We start from the raw sequence: 20,265 nt of genomic DNA on the forward strand, positions 1-20,265 counted from the left end.
TGCAGTTGGTCTGTGGTTGTTTCCGACATATTCCAACATTTTCACCAAGAGAACTGTGTGACTCAATTTCACAATGTCCGAATCCGAGGTGATTCCTCACAACAGCTTCGACACCATTCTGGTGCTCGACAATGGATCCCAATAGTATGAACCCCCCGCAATGGCGATGGCGACTGTACCCTTGTCGGCAAACCTATTTTTGGTGTCACAATTCGCCGGTTCTAACGAATCCCTACGTACAGCACCCACCTCATCACCCGCCGTCTACGAGAGATCAATGTCTACTCTGAGATGCTCCCGTGCACCCAGAAGCTCGCCGATCTGACCTGGAAGCCCAAGGGTATCATCCTGTCCGGTGGTCCTTACTCCGTGTACGAGGAGGGTGCCCCCCACATCGACCCCGCCTTCTTCGAATTGGGCGTCCCCATTCTGGGAATTTGCTACGGTCTCCAGGAGATTGCCCACCGTCTGCACGCCGACAACGTTGTCGCCGGTACCGCCCGCGAATATGGTCACGCTGACCTGAAGGCCACCCGGTTCGGAGGCCATGTTGACAAGCTGTTCGAGGGCCTTGAGGATGCCATGACCGTATGGATGTCCCACGGTGATAAGCTCTGCAACTTGCCCGAGGGATTCCACACTATCGGCGAGACCAAGAACTCTGAATACGCCGCTATCGCCCACAAATCTGAGCCCGTGTACGGCATTCAGTTCCACCCCGAGGTTACTCGTAAGTGTTTGGTTGTGTGACTTGTGCTTCTCCTTCGGCTTAGGTACTGACGGGTTCTCAGACACTCCTCAGGGCGGCCAGCTCCTTAAGAATTTTGCTGTCGGCATTTGCGGTGCCAAGCAGAGCTGGACCATGTCCGAGTTCATTGGCCAGGAGATCACACGCATCCGTAACCTCGTTGGCCCTACCGGTCAGGTCCTGGGTGCTGTCAGCGGTGGTGTGGACTCTACTGTTGCTGCCAGCCTTATGACTGAGGCTATCGGTGACCGTTTCCACGCCGTTCTGGTCGATAACGGATGCATGCGTCTGAACGAGTGCGAAGTTGTCAAGGAAGTCCTGCAGAAGCAGCTTGGCATCAACCTTACCGTTGTCGATGCCAGCGAGGAATTCTTGGCTGGCCTGAAGGGTGAGCACGATCCCGAGAAGAAGCGCAAGTTCATCGGTGGCAAGTTCATCGATGTGTTTGAGGAGGAGGCCCGCAAGATCGAGGCCAAGAGTGCTGGAAAGGTCGAGTGGTTCTTGCAGGGCACTCTCTACCCTGGTAAGATTATTTTTTGCTCGTAACTCAGCGATTTGAGCTAATATCTCTCCAGATGTCATTGAGAGTATCTCATTCAAGGGTCCTTCGCAGACTATCAAGACTCACCACAACGTGGGAGGTATCGCTGAGCGTCTCATGGCTGGCCACGGCCTGAAGTTGATCGAGCCTCTCCGCGAGCTCTTCAAGGATGAGGTCCGCGAGCTGGGCCGCCAGCTTAAGATCTCCGAGGAGCTTGTTGGCCGCCACCCCTTCCCTGGTACGTAAACCCACACAAATGCCTACTTAATAAGTCTCCAGATCTGAGAGCTAACACCATATCTAGGCCCCGGTCTCGCCATTCGTGTCTTGGGTGAGGTTACCAAGGAGAAGGTCGATATGGCCCGCAAGGCCGACCACATCTTCATCGGTATGATCCGCGAAGCCGGTCTGTACGATGAAATCGGCCAGGCCTACGCCGCGCTGGACCCCTCGCGCGCCGTTGGTGTCATGGGTGACAAGCGTGTGTACGCCAACATCATCCTCCTCCGTGCCATCTCCACCAAGGACTTCATGACCGCCACCCCCTATCCCTTCGCCTACGATTTCCTTAGCAAGGTCGCTACCCGCATCGTCAACGAAGTCGAGGGTGTGTGCCGTGTTGCATATGACTTCACTAGCAAGCCCCCCGGTACTATTGAGATGGAGTAGATCTCTAATTTTTTCTCGGTTTTGGGTTTGCTTGTGTGGTGGGGGTTATAATAGAAAAGTTACACTGTAGATACATGTTTAGCTAAAATGATTGGGATGCAGGTTACGAATCCATGTGCATAGAAAGGAATCAAGTTCATTATTTCATATTTTATACTGAGTGTTTCATATAAGATGAAGAGTAAATAACAAATGCAAGGCTCAAAGTAAGAAAGTGACTGACTCCGTGCATAACACTCGAGTCGGTCTGGCAAAAGGAGGCTGGCAAGACAAAACATGACAGAAACAACCTTAGAGCTCCCGGTCCCCAGGTGATGCCTCAATGTCTGTCTGATCTCCTTGCTTCTGCCACGACTGGAACATGAGAGACGCCACGTTCCGGCCCATCAGCGCACTAGTCTCCATTGTCGAGATGAAGCTCTCGATACCACCCGTGTACCACACGCCCGGAGCCAGAAGAGTCTCCTCAAATGTCACCCGCGGATAGAGAAGAGGGTATGGGTTCCATAGCTTCTCATGGAACCAACTGATATCACCTGTCGAAAGGTCTCCGATGGTCGTATTGCTTCCCACAGTCTCACTCTCCAGCCCCAGAATCTGGGCAATGAATTCAGCCGTGGGCCGCTCTGGCGAGAAGATTTTGTAAACGTAATGTTGCTCTGTATCTTCCTCAGAGCCCTCGACTGAATGATTCACTGTTCGAAGTGTACTGATACTCCAGAAACTGCTGGGCCCAACACCGTCTGGGTTCGAACCCAGATCAAGGCCCTCGGGCAGAGTGGTCAGAATAGTCTCAGGCGCTCGAGCATTTGAATCTTTCAAGCCAAAGTACTTCGGTGAGATACGGTGTGGGGATGCAAACAGTGTAACGTGCAGATTGACATATGGAATCTCATCTGGGGTGCTCTCCAAGGGAGGAGAAATGGAGACACCGGAGTACTGCAAAGGACCGGCAATGACAACTTCGTCAAATACCTCATGCTCTGAGCTGAAAGCGGTGTTTAGCTTTGAGGAGACCCGTACAGTCCCATCATCATCGCGTAAGATGTCAGTGGCCGTGGTATTCACTTTGATATTCGCTCCCGAAGCTCTCAGCGCGCCATCGAAAATGCGCCAGTTCCCGCCCTTGATAGAAACCGCTCCATCCGTAGCCATGCAGACAATAGATTCCAAGCCATGAATCAGCGGCAGGTTCTGCCCATAATTCACTCGAGTACTTGCTTGAATGATTTCCCTCGCAAACAGCGAATCGATGCTATTTGCCTTGAGAAACGCATCGCCAGAAGATGCAGTAGCATTGATCAAGTCGACAGCAATAGCCGCTTCAGTAAGAGAGCTAAAAGGGAATAATGGCCCTTCATAAAGGCGGAGAAACCTGCCAACGACACTCTTCACCAGATTCTGAGTGCGCAGCGGCGCCAGTCCATACCGCCAGAAGAGCCGGCCGATATTCCACCAGCTATACGAATTCTTCAACGTGAAAACAAACTTGTTCCCGTCCCAGATCCCGATACTCTCCTCGGTCTCCCTGGGCCGGGCATGGTCGGCACTACTGACCGTCAGACCGAGGTCACGGGAAGCGTTGACCAGGTTGTAATTGACCTGGACAAAGATGGAGGCGCCAAGCTCAATGGGGTATGCTGGGTCGTCGAATACATCGACTGTTGTTGAGCGACCACCGACATATGATTCACGCTCATAGACTGTGATATCGACAGGGATGTTGGCTTCATCTGCGAGCTTACGCAGTTGATACGCAGCAAACGACCCTCCGGCTCCGGCTCCTTATGAGGGTTATCAGTTGTATGGAACTACGCTCTTGTGTAGAGGGATGCATACCGATTATTGCCACCCGCTTAGGGGTTGTATTAACGGCCCCTTGCAGTGGCTCTTGTTCTGATGCATTACCAAACGAGATGAGTAGGATGGCTAGGATGGAGTATAGGAAGAGAGGGACATGCTGTGGCATAAACGCCCGCATGATTATGGTAGCACTAGAAAGTAGCAAAGCTAATTGGTAGGTGAACAGCAAATTCTGATTAGAGAGAGATTAAATATAGATCAGATATCATCAGATATCATCAGACGTTGAAGTGTCAAGGGATTGATGCCCAGGTGCCAGCGTAACTTGGTAGTAGGCAATCATACCACGCTAGTCCCTGTTAGGACTAGTGCATTTCCATATCGCTTATCTTTTTTGAGGGGCATCACAGATTTGATTCTCTTAACTCCGAACCAATTCAAAATGGATCCCTATGACAGTGACTCCAGTGTCGACGAGGACTTCACCGATACTGGTGTGCTTCTAGGCTATGCCGCTGAGGATGTCATCGAGGATGTAATCAGCCATCTTGGAGGCTGGCCGGTATGTTCTACCACTGCGAAGGATCTCTCTCTATTATCAGGTCCAACTAACAATAGCAATTTTTTTGATTCAGAAATGGCTCGATGAAGCCTCCCCAGCACCTGGCGATTTCGCCAATTGCAAAGTCTGCAACAGCCCAATGCTGCTCCTCCTCGAATTGCACGGAGACCTGCCCGATCATTTCCCGACCGACGAACGACGACTATACCTATTTGGCTGCCCCAGAAAACCCTGCAACCGCAAGCCAGGCAGTATCAGAGCATTCCGCGCAGCGCGCAAGGTTACCGTCGGCGGACAAAACAAACAGGATGAAACAAAACCAGAGGAAACCCAGCCCGTCGCACCAGAACAACCCAAGCAGGACCTGGGAGCGAGCCTGTTCGGCGCAACGAACCTGACAAGCAACGTATCCTCGAACCCGAACCCCTTCTCGTCCGCTTCGGGCCCAACACCCGCAGACAGCAACCCCTTCGCAACACCAGTCCAGACAACAGCGCCTACCGCCGAGAAACCCGTGTCTGCAAACACCCTGGAGTCAACTTTCGCCGACAAAGTGCGCATCTCCTCGCCTCCCCCCTCATCCGCGACAAAGAAAACACCCGAATCAGGCACACCGGCGCCGTGGCCCGAGCAGTCCGCATTCCCTGCGCCGTACAAGAATTTCTTCCTAGACGCAGAATACGAGACCCTCTCGCGGCCGTCTTCACCCACGGTGCCAGATAATGTGCAGATCGAACCGATGGAAGAAGAAGGCACTGGTGCCGCGGAGCTGAAGGACACTTTCGAGTCCGAGCTCGACAAGGACTTTATGAAGTTCTCGATGCGCATCGAGCACAACCCGGAGCAGGTGCTGCGGTACGAGTTCCGTGGTGCACCGCTACTGTACTCAACTAGTGATGAGGTTGGTGCCCGGCTACATGTTCACAATCCTCCTAGCGCCAAGGTCACCACAGTTGGTTCGGGGAGTATCCCGGCTTGTGAGTACTGTGGAAGTCAGCGTGTGTTCGAGTTCCAGCTTGTGCCGCATGCTATTACTATGCTTGAGGAAGGCCGTCCTGGTGTCGGCCTTGGGAAGGATGATGCGGGCATGGAGTGGGGTACCATCATCATGGGTGTTTGCGGTAAGAACTGCACGCCCCAACAGTTGGGCGTTACTGGGTGGCGGGAGGAATGGGCTGGTGTGCAGTGGGAGGAGTTGAGGTAGATGTGGACGTTTTGCATTAGAGTCATTTGCCTACCTTAGGTTGTACATAGCAATTCTACCAGGAAAATTCTAGTATCTTGAACATATTGCTGTGGGATCGCCTACAATCTCTATTGTATATAATGCGGAATATGGATTTTGCTTATGTCCTCAAACCTGCGGTCTTCGCCCTGTTTTCGCTTGTGGGAGATCACACATTCAAGCTTCTTGTTGCTTGTTTCCCAGATCCAAGGCGTCGTCCTCTTAATGGCGCGATCAAGTTTGGCCACCACGTCGGAAGACTTTTTCTCACGAGAGACCTTTTTTGGGATGTGAGCGGTAAGAGACGGATCGGGAGCACTGACATCGCACACAGCGAATCTTGTTTTCTCTAATGCTCGAGTACAGCTCTCGCGGGACAATAGCTCACGAGCGGTTGAGTGCTCATGAGAGTATGAGCACTCAGAACACGTGTCAATCAGACAGGGTCTATGTAAGTTAACATATTATTTAGCAGAGTGCATTCCTCTGTTTTGCTGTTTCAAAATACCGCCATTCAATTTCCATCAATGGCAATTTGGAATTGTGATTACGAAGGCTGCGACACACCTTCTGTTCGCACGTATGGGGACTGTGTCCTTTGTGACCACCATTTTTGCGTGAAACATCTAGGGCCAGAGTATCATACATGCCCAAAATGGAAGGTTGTCAATCAAATTCTACGAATTGAAGTAGCTACTGATTTTTTCGGTCTGAACAGGATGAGCATCATTACGGCCCTGCTTTTCAAGAGGCCGAAAAGAAAGAAATCACCACTCTTATTGAGAAAATCGACATATTGGCGCTCACTCAGCGCGCTAGCAGTCTCCGCAATGGTCTTGCGTGCTCCGTAGCCCAGGGTCTACAATACGATAGAGCTTTGAGCAGCTCAGTCATGGGAGGCATGAATTATCATATCGAGATTTTATTCGAAGATGGAATCAGCTGGCTCGCGCGCATCCGGAGATTCAACGCTACTTCCCCACCCCCGGAGCTGCGGGACTACATCATGGGCAGTGAAGTCTCAACCTTGCAGTTCTTGAGCAAGACAAAAGTTCCTGTTCCTACGATTTTTGACTTCAATCCGGACGAATCAAACCCTGTCGGTGTTGGTTATATCATTATGGAGAAGTTGCCTGGGAAGCCCTTGCGATGGTCTCTTACTACCCCAAAGCAGAGGCAAAGAGTTACTAGTCAACTTGCGGATATCTACATTGAATTGAAAGGTTTCCCCTTCTCAGTGATGGGCTCTTTCAATCAGCAGAAGTCTTCTCATATTGGACCTATTGCACGAGAGTCTTTGGCCGACTTTAAAGACCTGCATATGAGAATGCTTGGGCCTTATACGTCTTCAGAAGAATATTTCAACGCACACATTCGATTGATATTGGATTTGATAACACGACAAGAATCCTATGTCAACCGCCCCGTCGATGCTTTCCTGATACACCGTTTCCTCCTAGAAACCGTCCCCAAAATCTTCTCAAAAAATCACCTCGACGATGGGATGTTCTACTTGAAACATACGGACGAAAAGGGCGACCATATACTCGTTGACGATGACTTCAACATAACAGGCATTATTGACTGGGAATGGGCGCAGACAGATTCAAAATCAGCAGCTTTCAATTCGCCCATTGTGCTTCTTCCGGTTGCCGACTTTTACAAGGGGGCTGATTATATCGGAGAAGATGAAGTTTATTTTGCCGAGTGCTTGGAAGAGAAAGGACATCCAGATCTTGGGGAGATAGTCAGAAATGGGCGGCTTCTTCATCGGATGCAATTTTGTTGTGGATATGACCTTGACGATTGGGATGGATTCATTGGGCTCTTTTTTGGACTGCTCAAGATATTGGGCATCGAAGGGGATTCAAACTGGGAAACCTGGAAAGCGGACGCCTTAGAACGCTATCGAGAGGATCATCAACTAAAGCAAATTCTCAGACTGTCCGAAGATGAATGAAAGCGGACACGGTTTCAAACGCTTAATATACCCTTTGCTGCCACGACTTTGTCGAGCAGGGACAGGAGTCAGAGCGTCTTAGTGTGTCATGCTTCTTGTCCAAAGACAACCAGATTTCTTTCCTGAGCCCTAATGCACCAATCGAACTGTTTAACTATGCGGTTGGGTCAGCTATGTAACCTGCACCTTGATAGTTATCTCTCCCATAGTTTTAGATAGTCTTTCCTCTCTCGAACCACTCAATACATTCGCATCCTCTCCTATGAAGACAACCAATGGCTTCGATTGCCCATGTCACTCCACATCTGAGTTGCTCCAAATGTGTAGAGCTTCCTTTCGAAATGGTCGTCATGGCCTGGTCTACCTCCTTTGGCGCGACGCCGTTACAACACGCTACATGACAGAGAGCACAGCAAATAATCTTGGAGTAAGGCACAAATAGCCTGCTATTTGCGGCATTTCTGATCCTAGTTCCCGTAAATAAAGCGCATTGCTGGTCGGTTTGGATGATATTGAGGCACTCAGTCGGCGCTGCTGAACGCGGTTGCGCTGCTATAGCGTTGTTCTGAAAGAGGACACCAAGAACCGATGAATCAGGGGCTGGAACCTTCTTGGTCCATTCTGGAGCTGTGGGGATTTGGCCGATGAATTTTTGGAGCTGCACTTTCCACCTTGCTTCAATGTTAGGCGGCTTTGGTTGAGGTGTGATTCCGCGTTGTTCTACCGACGTGTGGGAAGTTGGATGAAAGGGAAGAGCAAGAGATGGCACTTTTTGTAAATGCTGTGACTTTCGAACAATGGCCTCTGGGACGTGCGGTCTCCGTTCTTGCCAAGTATGCTGGAGGGAATTGATATGGCGCTCCAATGCGGCAATGTACATTGCATTACTACTGCGATCCATTTTGAGGATGAAAGACAATTGGAAAACACCCAGGATAAGCGCAACGCCAACATTTTACTGATCGGGATCTACCACGGGATAATATAGGGTTGCCTCAAGTAAAACCATTGGGTATGGCAGAGGTATGGCCCCAGGGTGTCGGACGCCTTACCCCTGTCAAATCGAATCAATAGTCGCCAAGCCTTAACTCCTACGTGCTCCTGTCTTTCAACCAGAGGGTCACCTCTCCCTTTTCTCTTTTCATCCTCACACTGTGATCAGCTCCCTGGCATTTGCTCACGTCACCTCACATCCCATGGAATCTTATGGCAACTTTCCAATCTAGAGCCATGCCCCCGGTTTGGGCACTTAAACACCGCCCTTGGCCACTGTCTCCAGCGATCGCTCCTATCCAATGAATGAAGCCGTCGAAGAGGAACGTACGCTATACTATGGCCCTGCGCGTTTTTATCCCGCACGTTTGGGGAACGTTCTCAAGGGCCGGTATCAACTCGCAACCAAACTCGGGTATGGAAGTAGCTCAACTATCTGGCTTGCTCGGGATCTAAACCAGTTTGTTCTCCACGTACAGCAGACGTATCTCGAGTAGCATCTGCTAATCCTTGGTACAGATGGCGCTGGTTAAGAGAGAAATACGTTGCTCTTAAGATCAATTCCAGTGCTCATCATTCTCGAGAGAACGCTGCTGAAGCTGAACTTGATATCCTAAGACATATCTCTGAAGCAAATCCCCAGCACGAGGGTTGGGGATTCATCAGACGTCCTCTCGATTCATTCATTTTAGAGCATGGGTTGGCGAGACATCCCACTCTTGTCTTCGAGCCTTTGCGAGAACCCTTGTGGATATACCGCAAAAGGTTTATCGATGATGTGATACCTTCAGACGTGCTGAAAATATTACTTCAAATGGTGCTGCATGGACTTGACTATCTCCACTCCGAGTGTCGTGTTATTCATACCGGTTCGTCTTTGGTTCTTGCCTAAATAACAGAGATGTTTAACTAATTGATCCCAGATTTGAAACCAGACAATATAATGATCAAAATTGAGGATCCGTCTATTTTGGAGGAATCTGCCAGAGATAAATACGAACATCCTCTGCCACAGAAGGGTTGCTCAGATGGCCGCACAATATATCTCTCTCGGAATGACTTCGGCATCTCCGAAAAGACCACAGGAATTATCCAGATCACTGACTTCGATTTATCCGTCCGCGGGGATAAGCCAAATAGAGGGTGTATCCAGGCGGAAATATATCGAGCCCCAGAGGTTATTCTGGATGCAGGCTATTCATACAGTGCCGACATCTGGAGCTTAGGAGTCATGGTATGCCTAGACCTTATCATTACGATATAAAGCTAACATTGCTTCCTTAGTTATGGGATGTCCTTGAAGGCAAAAAGCTATTCAAGGAAGTTGACCCCCTCCAAGTTCAAGGATATGATGAGCTTAACCATCTTGGCCATATCTCTGCATTGTTAGGCCCTCCTCCAAAGGAGCTTTTAGACAAAGGAACAAGAACTGATCTCTTTTACAAATCTGATGGTGAGTATATTCTTGTCTTATCTGTTTCAACAAGTAATCGCTGACTTCATTCAATAGCACAATTTAAAGGCACAACTATTGCACTGTCGGACTTCAACTTTGAAAATTCAATACGCAACATACATGGTGAGGATAAGAGGATGTTCATCGAGTTTGTACAAAGGATGATAAAATGGCACCCAGAAGAACGAAGTACTGCAAAGGAATTACTCCAGGATCCGTGGCTTTATGCGGAGCTTGGAGATTGAACGGCTGCGAGAAACGTACTGGATCTGGTGTCGTCGTCCTCTTTGCCTAAATAGTAGAGAGATTCTACCCTCCGTCTGCCCCTCTTCCTTTCCATAATACAGAACTCTGTCCGCTTTGCGGCCAGGATATATTCTTCTCTTCGCTCCTTTTCCGCCTCGAACAGGAGTGCTGACTTTGCAATCAGTCTCAAAACTAAACACTCTCGGGTTGTGAACTTTTTAACTCGGCTTCAAGTTTGGTAGCTCCTATAGGAATTAATGTGATATTTCGAACTGGATATTACACATCCGACTTCCAGTATCTAAGTATGGATATTTTGTCGGAATCAGTGGTTGAATTGTTTACTACCCCTTCGTAAAACGCGCCGTTACCTAGCCTTGTGGTGTAATATCTCTCAGATATAAGTATAGTATCTTAGCAGCTAACTAGATCTAGCGCTACGAACATGCGGATAACATAGTCCCTTTGCTCGTCTATCACCGAGGATTTGAACCATCGGAGGCGGTTTATCAGGCCTGTCAGATTATTAATGATAGCTATACCACCTTCGAGAGCCTTATGCTGGAAGTTCTTGACCTTGCGTCTAAAAACGGGTTAGCTGAGGGTCCAGCCCTTTGTGACCTACTGTAAAGATTTCTACATTAGAGCAGTGAACTGGCTGTACGGATTCTCCCTAAGTGATCGAACGATTTCTAGTTTGAATCTGACAAACTATAGCGGATACAATTCCAAACGGTATCACGATTTCGACCAGAAGATGGGGAAACCGAAGCCTTAATTCCCATGTGGTAGTATGGGAGGAATCGTTTACATCCGATCATTGAACATAAGACCGCTGCTATATATTGTTGTTGCCATTTCACTTTGTTAGTACCTAATACCTACTATAGTATAGCCTCATCTGCTTTATATGTCCAATCCATAAGTTGGAAGTAATCATGCAACAGAAAGAGAGACGATATCTTGTTTGAGCTTTGTATCCTTCATAGTGACACTAGTGTTGGGTCGTGCGTTGGACCGAGTATCGTGCTGTATCCCCATTGCTTATACATGTGGAACTGGCTCTGTATGATTTTTGATATTGGCAGCAAAGCCGGCCCTATATGGAGGCGCGACTGAAGTTATGTTATGGTATGGACATGACATCTCTCTCTCTTCCTCATATTATCCATTGCATATATTCGCACGGACAAGTAAATAAAGAATCCAATACAGACAAGAGAAATAGAAAAGGAAAGAAAAAAGAAGAAAAAAAGAACGCCAGATGCGCCAGGTCCCGACTCATCTCCGAGCCCCTCCTCCATGCGAAATCTATCGTCGGTTCGTCACTTGATCGGGGGTGGGATTCATGAACTCATGTCATGGATGGAAATCAAAATTTTCCCTCGCACAGCTTTTTGGAGAATTTTAGAAAAAGGTTGATACGAAAAGAGGAAAGAAATGAAACTTTTCGAATCAACGCGAAGAAGAAAATTCAAAATAGAGCTTCCGCAGTAAGCGCTTATGCAGGCAATTCGAAGCCACGACGGATGACACGACCGAACTGCTCGATGCCGACGTGCTCGCTCTTGACCTCAGAGCGGGCCTCGTTCTCCTTGTTGGTAGGCACGCGGATGACGTCGCCATCGACCTTCCAGCCGCAGACATCGACGACGAACTTGTTGAGCGCGTCACGGCTGCGGACATCGAGCCAGGACTCGAGGTTCTCGGCGGTGATGGAGCGGAAGGTGTTGCCGACCTCGACGGCGATGCGGATGCGGACGAGTTCCTCGAAACCGGCCACGTCGGCGGTCAGGTCGGCGTACAGGTCATCCGAGTTCAGGGTGGACCAGAACTGGGCGTACTGGGCGGACTCGAGGAGGGTGGACAGGCGGGTGAGCTTCTGGACGGACTCGACGAAGTCGGAGGTCTGCGAGGCGGATTGGGCTTCGCTGGTGGTCGGGAAGGGCTGGGTGCTTGTTGGGAGCAGGGCGAGGCAGAGCGAGAAGGCGGGCGAGGGGAACACGGTCAGGGCCTTGGCCAGGATGTTGGTCACGGTGTCGGGTTGGATGAGGTGGGGGTTGAACTGGAAGCTGGATTTTTTGAAGAGGGTTTTTGTTAGCTTCAATTCGAGAGTTTCATGATGATTTGAGGTTTCGTAAAAGAAAAGAATGCCATGGCTTTGGTTTCAACCAATGCATGGGTGCTTCACGTTCAGTATCTTCACAGAATTTCTCAACACTCCCAAGTATATTATGGGGACGTCAGGTAATAGGAAACGCTTAAAAGACACTCATCATAGTAGAGCTTGAATAAGGTTTTTTCGCAATGCAATGCTTCCATAAAACAAAAGATCCAACTCACAGCTTCAGCAGGGCCAAGTTGGCGTAGCAGTCAAATGTCCGGTCCTCGCACTGCAGGGCGACATAGTCCTGGAAGACGGTGGTGGTCTCGGGGTTGTACCGATCGAGGCCATTGAGGATGGCCTCAATATGGGCGGGCCGGGTCTCACACTTGTCGAAGGCGACCATTTTGGTATTGCTGGAGGAAGGTGGGAGGTGATGCGGGTCTTTTGTCTCTGCTGTTCTTTTTGGTGGGATTTTCCAAGGTTTGATTGTGGCCGTGGCCGGATTAACCCGAAATGGTACGTTTACCCGGAATTTTTCCGGACTATAATAGATATGTGCATACAATAAAAACTGCAGTCTCCGAAAAAGTGGCCAATGGCCATGGATTGATTCGTGTTCAAATAATACATAAAATACATGTCTCTTGAATTCCTCGTGCGATCGTGGCACCTCAATCATAACCTAGCACCAGTCCCAAGAAAGGAAACCCGCTAAACAGACGTGCTTGAATCGTTGAACTCCATAAAGATCGAACGAGGTGCCCAAGAGAAGAAAGGCATATCACCCCGGGAAAAAACCGAAATCAAGGCAGGTAAACAAGAAACTCCGTTCCGTGTTTGTCAGACGCCATAGTCTATGCCCATGCCATATCGCAAAAACAAAAACAAAAAAAGGAAAGGCCGAATCCGTATGCAGAATGAGCAATGCAGAAATCGGCCGAAACAGCTTGCCAACCCGCATAAAAGCATAAAAAGAAGCAGAAAAAAAAGAAGCAGAAAAAGCAGAAGGTTGAAGGTGCCTGAAAACAGAACAAAGCAGGCGGGTATCTCAATAAGAGGTTCATGCAAATGATGAAAAGAATATTTCAAGCCATGACGGGCCGGCGAGGCGTAATGGGAATCGCCTTTGGTCCCGCGGAGATTTCAAGGTTCGAGATGTCGATATCGTCGCCATCATACTTCTGGTCGCCCTCTGGCTGTCTTGCCTTGGAGACGAGGACTGGCTGAGAAGAACTGGCGCCTTCTTCTTCGTCGCCCACAGTGCTGCAGACAAAGCGTTCCTCATTGAGAGGGATTCCGCCAAACATGGCACCGAGCTGTTGCAGAAGTGCGACGAAATGAGCATGTAATTCGGTAAAGATGTATTCATTGCCGACGATTTCGGCTAAATTGCGGGCACGAATCTGGCCAGCTGCACGACGGCCCGCCGGATCCATACCCCGGCCAGTGAGGAAGGATGAAACAGGAGGGTACTGGCGGCCGGGCTGTCTTCCCGGGTTGTTCTGCTCATCGCGGGTCTTCTCGTCTTCCTGGAAGCGCTCGGCGGCGTGTACAATGCTGGTTGCGATGCGACCGAATGCGCGCCAGATAATGGGGCATGCGCGGAATGCTCTTCCGGCATCTCGCCCTGCCAGTGCGACCAGTGCATAACTGCGTCGCTTGCCGCGGGCCATGGGGTCTGGAAGGCGGAAAATGTAGGCAATGGTGTAACCAGCGACGCCGTCGCCGAAGCAGATGGGGCCGGACGAAAGTCCCCGGGGCAAGAGCTCACAGCTTAGGGTGCGAATAGAAGAGCGGCGGAGGAGCGCATAGTCAGCGGGGTTAGGCGGCCCGCGCTGAGAGAGATAGGTGTGAATGTGTGTGTGACATGAAGAATCGGAGGCAACCGAGGCAGAGCGAAGGGAGTCAGGAGGAGACGCGTGAGTGTGGTAGTCGGTCTCATCATCCAACTCCGTATGGTTGTTGCCGCATGAGTAAACTAGCTCGCGAGAGCGGAGCACCGGGCTAGTAGAATTGCCCTTGGCGTCGCGACTTCCAGGCGCACCCGGAGGTAGCTGTTTGCTCACAGTTTCTGGCAGAGACAAGCTACAACTGGCGCAGGTGTCGCCATTTGCACCACCTCGCTTGGATTTATCTTCGGGTGAGGTCGGATGTCCTTTGAGGAAGTACGGGTGATCTTCAATTCTGGGCGACTTAGACTCGGCAGATTTCTGGGATTGAGACTGATCGATGCGAGACTCAAGTGAAGCTGGGGTACCCTGGGGAGAGTGATCGGATTCGGGGTGACATTGCGGACATGAAAAAGGTAGGACCTGCGAGCAAATAATGGAGGTGGGACCATGCACCTCGCAGAAGTGCGTCAAAGAGAGCTAAGAATGTCAGTCCAAGCTCATAGGGTGTATCTTTCTTTTTTTATACTCACAATGAAATCCATGGTGGACCTGATCAAGCAATAACCAGCATGTTTAGTCCATTGTCCCAAGGCATGCTGTGACTGGATAATGACGAAAGGCTGGTATGCGGGTCCACACAGTGACCAGGTTCCGGCAAGGTTCAAAAAAAAACAGGAAAAACAAAAAAAGAAGTTTAAAAGGAAGAGAAGAGCACAGAGGTGAGATATTAAGAGAAGAGGAGGAGAGAGAGAGAGGGAGAGAGAGAGTAGTGGAGTAATGTGATAAATAAGAAGACAAGCAATAATAATCGAAGGGGCTAAGGCCCTCGGTGGAAGCCCGGAAGTTGCACTTACGGGAACTCCCAAATGGAAGGTCGATGGAAGAAAAGAACTTCTCCACTGCCTCCACTTTCTCTTCTAACTTCTTTTATATTATTTCATCTTTCACTTTTACAGCTCAGTTTATTACTTTCTATGACTCTTTTTAATTCTACTTTATCTCTCTGCTTTATTGGATTGTATTGAAAAGTACTTTTTGCCCTTTCAACTTATAGTTACACCACCCTTCCGGATAGCCTTCCGATCACATTCTTTCATACTCTTCTCCTGGATTGCTGCATGTGAAAGTCATTCTAAAATCGGGCCGACCATTAATATTCATGGGTTTCCGTGCTTTGCCTAGCGCCTTGTCCCGAGGGGCCGTTCTCGTCTGTCCTTGGACCGTTGCGTAGAAGTGGATATGTCTGCAAACAGGGGCTCCATGGGAATACGTGTGGTACCAATGATCGTGCAGATTATTCAAGTGAATATCAATTACATCTACTCCGTATGATCTTGATCTTAATACATATCAATTGGATTCCAAACACATTTTGAGAGATTATATGATCTATCGATTGGACAAATCGTCAGGGGTTCACCGCTTCCCCTTTCGGTATTCTGTCGTATGGGTTTTGCTTTTTTTTTTATTTCTTTTTTCCTTTTTTTTCCTTTTTTCCTTTTTCCTTTTTTTCCTTTTTCCTTTTTCCTACTTTTCATGTCACTCGAAATCAGCATGTGTCAGATCAGTCCTGCCGTCTCTATTCCAGCCATCGGGATTTCGGGGGGTAATCTGGAGATAACTCCGTGTTAGGGGCACGGTAAGGAGGTAATGGAAGAAATTCCTTGTCCTCCGATTTGCTGAACGTCATCATATTGGATGTGTACAATATATTCCAGAGGGATTCGGCTATACTCCCTCGCTTCTGGAAAGACGATCTTGGGTCCCAGAAAAACATGCTCATCTTTCCCCAAGTCGGACACGAAACTGTTCCGTGGAAAAGTGGAAATTCGGGGGAAATAATCCCACGGTTAGCGTGTTCAGCAGGGATCTAAACTTTGTGGGATCTCCCGACAAGCCTCCGGGAGTCGTAGGATCATAGTCGATAACCCTTTTTCGCCGTTACATTATCGTTTCAACTCTAAATGTTGTATGTTGTATACAAATATACTCGAGGCTCATTCTCCAAATAGTCCGAGAAATCTCCCCTTCATCCGGAGGATCTTCTTCGGTGTTAAACCCCATTAAATATGTTATGGATCCTTTCATCCGTCCCGTCTAAATGGCAAACGGAGGCGGCTAATGTACATCCCCGAATCGTATTCCGTCCACTGGGCCAGGTTATATTGTACAGGCTATTTTGAAAGGATGAAACAGATATTGGGACTCCGAAATAGCAGTTGCCCCGGCATTGTGCCGGGATGCTAAATCCTTGATCCTTGCCGACACACGCCAGGTGACCTCCGTACGGAATATGTCTATATGCAGGTTAGGTAGAAAGTACTTGCAATCAGGCAGCCTTGTACCACTAGTCGTACACTAATTACACTAGGTCCACGGGTGGACAATGTGTAGCAGCATTAGTCCTGTCATCTACTTTGTATATAATATAGCCCGTCTCACTCCTTCGTTCCGTGTATTCTCACCCTATCACGCCGAGGACATTATTGATTTCTGCTCCAATTTAATGAGGGATTTTAACAATAATATTTATAAGCAAAGTAAAAAAGTAAAAAGGACGGCAAATCCACCCGGACACGAGCGGATCCCTTATTATTTTCGCCACAAGAGGCACACGACACTTTTAACGGGTTTTGATGGATTGCCGATGTCCTTGCGGAATACTCCGGACCGAACATTTATTTCCAGCGTTTCCATTTCGAGATTTCACCGAGGTACTGGACTCACCTTAAAACACATGTTCCACAGTGTTGGTTCTACTATGAGACAAAATATAAGTACAACGTACGGAATACAGATATTATGCCTTATAAACGGAGTAGTATAATTGAGTTTATTATTACCCACTATGAACCGGATGCCGATTGTTTTGGGAAGGTGAATCCGTTCCAAGGAATTCCAATATGATTGTCATGCAGAAGTGGACCCGCTATGAGACACCTTTATATTACCCCGTCAGGAACAATCGGTAACCTAAACACTTGGGTCGATCCAAGACATGGGCGATCTAGCCACGTGGAATTACAAAAGTACTACGGAGTTAACCTCAGGATGATCAGCGTTTTATATGCAACATATGCAACATAGCATAGGTACGGTGCCACCCTACAACATTGCACAATATTATGTATTCGATATCATTGGGATCTATAGCTGCACGGCCTTGATAGAGGCAAGTCACAAGATCTGGTCATTCGGGCATTCACACTGTTGTTCCACCGCGGGTGAGTACATCATCGCTGATATATATATGGGTACGTACACGCCTGTTCTGCAGTCGCCACCCGGCATGCCAGTCTACGTGGCTTATTGGGTTCATTCTCGTGTATTATGCATGTTGTGCAGCTGTATGCCTTGCCCTACGAGCTAGCCCCACCAACGCTAGCGAGTTTATCCAAGCAGCTGGGCATCGCTCGGTTGAACCGTATGTCTTACGAGAAGGGAACATGTTTGATAACAATAAACAAGTTCCATGACTCTTACATTTGCAGATGGGGGGATATACTCCATATAATGTGTATGAAGCTATAGTGTACGCTTAAACTGTGTCACGACATTTGACCGGAAGATAGGAAGATATGAGGGGTCTAGCAGACATTTGATTTGTTCCCAGAGGTTACGTCTTTAAGGGGTATATGACTACTCAACCTAGAGAATGCATAGAAAAATGTAAAGATTTGAGGCAGCAAAGCCGCATTTAGTCTCGTGGGGCGAAATTGTTAAGCCCAACCCATGAAGCCCGTCTAACTTCCCAAGGGGAGTTGGGCATGGGATGGGTACAATTAAACCCGCCCGAAAGATGGAACCAGAAGTGTTTTCTTTTCTTGTTCAAGACGCAGGTTCGACCTCCGTTGTCCAACCCGTTTTCTCCGGTGGCGGGTCTGTAAGGCGATATCAGAACACATATCGACCAGCAACCACAATAGGGACAACCCCTTGTCTTTGGTCTCCGGGTCGCCTTGTCCAGCGAAATGACCCATTTATTCAGTCGACCGCGTAGGGCTGGCCTTAGATCCATTGCTGATCCAGAGTCTGTTCTTGCTTTCCTGGGCATTTCGAATGATTACTCTCACCCATATTGTCACCTTCTCAAGGGCGATCATATTTGGGCATGCGCATGTTCATCATTGACAGCATATTGCCCGCCGGACCAGCGGCTCCAGCTTGGCCCTGAAGACTTTCCAGCAAATTCTTAGCAAGATTGATGTTGATGTTCTCATCCTCCTCATCTTCATTGGAGATGTTGGCAGGCTTTCCCTTGGATGCACCTGCTTCGCCAGAGGACAATTCCCGCGGGCGCCGGTTGAGATCGAGCACGCCTGTCCCTTGCAATTCCGCCTCCATTCGTCGGGAAAGCTCCTTAATCTGCTCCGTGTCATCTTCCCCGTCCGAGTCGAGGTCTTCCACTCGTTTGCGGATGGAATCGGGTGCAGAAGGCATGCCCATCATCTCTTTCATCATTCTGGAGAATTCCTCTTCGTTGAATGACGCGTCCTTATCCTCGCCTTCACTGTCGACTTCCTCGTCATCATCATCTTCGACGTCAGAATCCGACTCAAAGTCATCAATGAAATCAGCACCATCGAAGCCCGCTGAATTGTCATTCAGGAACTCTTCAAAGCGAGCCACGATCCGTTGAAGATTTTCCTGGGCGCCGGAGTCACCGAATTTGCCAGCATCCTCTCCCTTTCCTTCGCCTCTTCCTTTGAGCTCTGTCTCCAAATCTTCGTAGTTGATATCCAGCCATTTTTCATCGTCGTCTCGCTTGTCCCAGGTTTCTTGGATTTCTTGATCGGTGGGAAGGGTTTCATCCCCTGTCTCCACATCCTCGAGCAGGAACTTCATTTCCCTGACCGCAGGCTTATCTTGGTTTTGGGGGTCATGAAGCAGCATCTCGAATCCACACGCAAGTTTCATTCCTGCTTCCGCCCGCTCATATGCTTTACGGTCCTCAGTCGAGGGTAGCTTGCCCGCCCAGGTATTTGGCACAGGGAATTCTTGGCTTTTGAGTTGCGCATATCCGACACGGGTAAACCGGACACTAACGTCGACCAAGTCGTCCGGCTTGAAAACAAGGTCGGACGCATCCTTCGCTCGCAGTGGCCGCAGAGCAATCGGATCACGAACATAGAACGCCTCCACAGCAGGTGAAATGTAGGCTGGCTTTTGGTGTAGGAGGAATGCAACCTTGCGGGGAATTGTGATGATGGCGGAGTGAAGGTTTTCGCTGATTTGCTGAGGGTACTTGCGCAGACGGTAAAAGGCCTCTTCTTGGATTATCGTTGAGCGAAGAAGGCGACCGGGTTCATTCTCGATAATCTTTCGTGCCTCTGGAAGTGAAATTTTCTCGGTAACCTGTCTTTTCGCCTCCTGCTTGGGCTTGATGATTCGGAGGTCTCCTTGGTGAATCCACACCTGGTCCATAGATTGGTTGATCAGTATGATGTCTCCAATAAGTCGACGTAAGTTGACTAGCCATAACTCACCCTATTATCCGCGACATCTGGCTCTATCCATGCCGGGAGTGTTCCCGCGGCTTCAATGAGAAGAAACTCGCCATCGCCGTCCACCACTTTCACCCAAATATCTTTGTGTCGCTTGGTCAGCTCACGGAGGAAGTACACAATGACCCATTCATCTTCGATAGAGTCGCCGAAGGAGGTGCGACCCTGTAGTGACGTGATTCCTAAACCCCACGGCAATTAGCTTCAACTTTATTTAAGGGTAGGTCTTTAGAGTAAGAGTTCGGTACCATCTTCTTTTGTGATCTCCAATCGAAAGGCCTCACGCTGCCAGATGTAATCCTTGAGCAAATCTTTTGTTAGATCTGCTGCTGTACGTTGCACCTCAAGTAGTCGTGCTCGGGTCTCGGCAGCTTCATCGATAACGGTGGGGGTGGGGGAAGGCGGGATATGATAAATTGAGTATTCGACAGCGTCGTCGGGGAGCTCCGGTTTTGGGATAGGGCGGAAGGTTGATTGAAACCACGCGAGATCCTCCTCAGAAGTCATGGCTGATCTTGTGCTATCAAAGATCACGGATGACCTCATGCATTCTTCTGAC

General features: G+C 49.0%; 8 protein-coding genes across 8 annotated transcripts; 4 read left to right on the forward strand and 4 right to left on the reverse strand.

Annotated features, from left to right (window-relative positions):
• Positions 1–73: 73 nt before the first annotated feature.
• gua1 (GMP synthase (glutamine-hydrolyzing)) lies at positions 74–1,958 on the forward strand (the record flags this gene model as incomplete). Its single annotated transcript, XM_056712633.1, has 5 exons — positions 74–144; positions 243–730; positions 792–1,271; positions 1,324–1,527; positions 1,594–1,958. 5 exons carry the CDS (start codon positions 74–76, stop codon positions 1,956–1,958), a joined length of 1,608 nt encoding a protein of 535 aa, XP_056566348.1.
• Positions 1,959–2,249: 291 nt separating this feature from the next.
• N7489_006884 (putative prenylcysteine lyase) lies at positions 2,250–3,939 on the reverse strand (the record flags this gene model as incomplete). The annotated part of the gene is made up of 2 exons (XM_056712634.1): positions 2,250–3,742; positions 3,798–3,939. The coding sequence occupies 2 exons, from the start codon at positions 3,937–3,939 to the stop codon at positions 2,250–2,252; spliced, it is 1,635 nt and encodes a 544-aa protein (XP_056566349.1).
• Positions 3,940–4,203: 264 nt separating this feature from the next.
• On the forward strand, positions 4,204–5,527 carry N7489_006885 (small subunit rRNA maturation protein TSR4; the record flags this gene model as incomplete). The annotated part of the gene is made up of 2 exons (XM_056712635.1): positions 4,204–4,323; positions 4,397–5,527. 2 exons carry the CDS (start codon positions 4,204–4,206, stop codon positions 5,525–5,527), a joined length of 1,251 nt encoding a protein of 416 aa, XP_056566350.1.
• Positions 5,528–6,075: 548 nt separating this feature from the next.
• On the forward strand, positions 6,076–7,508 carry N7489_006886 (uncharacterized protein; the record flags this gene model as incomplete). Its single annotated transcript, XM_056712636.1, has 2 exons — positions 6,076–6,237; positions 6,267–7,508. 2 exons carry the CDS (start codon positions 6,076–6,078, stop codon positions 7,506–7,508), a joined length of 1,404 nt encoding a protein of 467 aa, XP_056566351.1.
• A 1,295-nt stretch (positions 7,509–8,803) lies between these two features.
• N7489_006887 (uncharacterized protein) lies at positions 8,804–10,202 on the forward strand (the record flags this gene model as incomplete). The annotated part of the gene is made up of 5 exons (XM_056712637.1): positions 8,804–8,985; positions 9,021–9,370; positions 9,425–9,735; positions 9,786–9,954; positions 10,012–10,202. The coding sequence occupies 5 exons, from the start codon at positions 8,804–8,806 to the stop codon at positions 10,200–10,202; spliced, it is 1,203 nt and encodes a 400-aa protein (XP_056566352.1).
• A 1,502-nt stretch (positions 10,203–11,704) lies between these two features.
• N7489_006888 (CSN8/PSMD8/EIF3K family protein) lies at positions 11,705–12,713 on the reverse strand (the record flags this gene model as incomplete). Its single annotated transcript, XM_056712638.1, has 2 exons — positions 11,705–12,275; positions 12,547–12,713. The coding sequence occupies 2 exons, from the start codon at positions 12,711–12,713 to the stop codon at positions 11,705–11,707; spliced, it is 738 nt and encodes a 245-aa protein (XP_056566353.1).
• Positions 12,714–13,395: 682 nt separating this feature from the next.
• On the reverse strand, positions 13,396–14,744 carry N7489_006889 (folliculin domain-containing protein; the record flags this gene model as incomplete). Its single annotated transcript, XM_056712639.1, has 2 exons — positions 13,396–14,679; positions 14,733–14,744. The coding sequence occupies 2 exons, from the start codon at positions 14,742–14,744 to the stop codon at positions 13,396–13,398; spliced, it is 1,296 nt and encodes a 431-aa protein (XP_056566354.1).
• Positions 14,745–18,291: 3,547 nt separating this feature from the next.
• On the reverse strand, positions 18,292–20,213 carry N7489_006890 (putative regulatory factor Sgt1; the record flags this gene model as incomplete). Its single annotated transcript, XM_056712640.1, has 3 exons — positions 18,292–19,617; positions 19,689–19,888; positions 19,955–20,213. 3 exons carry the CDS (start codon positions 20,211–20,213, stop codon positions 18,292–18,294), a joined length of 1,785 nt encoding a protein of 594 aa, XP_056566355.1.
• Between the last annotated feature and the right edge of the window lie 52 nt (positions 20,214–20,265).

The sequence above is a fragment of the Penicillium chrysogenum genome (genome assembly GCF_028827035.1).
Source record: "Penicillium chrysogenum strain IBT 35668 chromosome Unknown utg000004l_segment0_segment0, whole genome shotgun sequence".
NCBI classification, from domain to species: Eukaryota; Fungi; Ascomycota; class Eurotiomycetes; order Eurotiales; family Aspergillaceae; genus Penicillium; species Penicillium chrysogenum.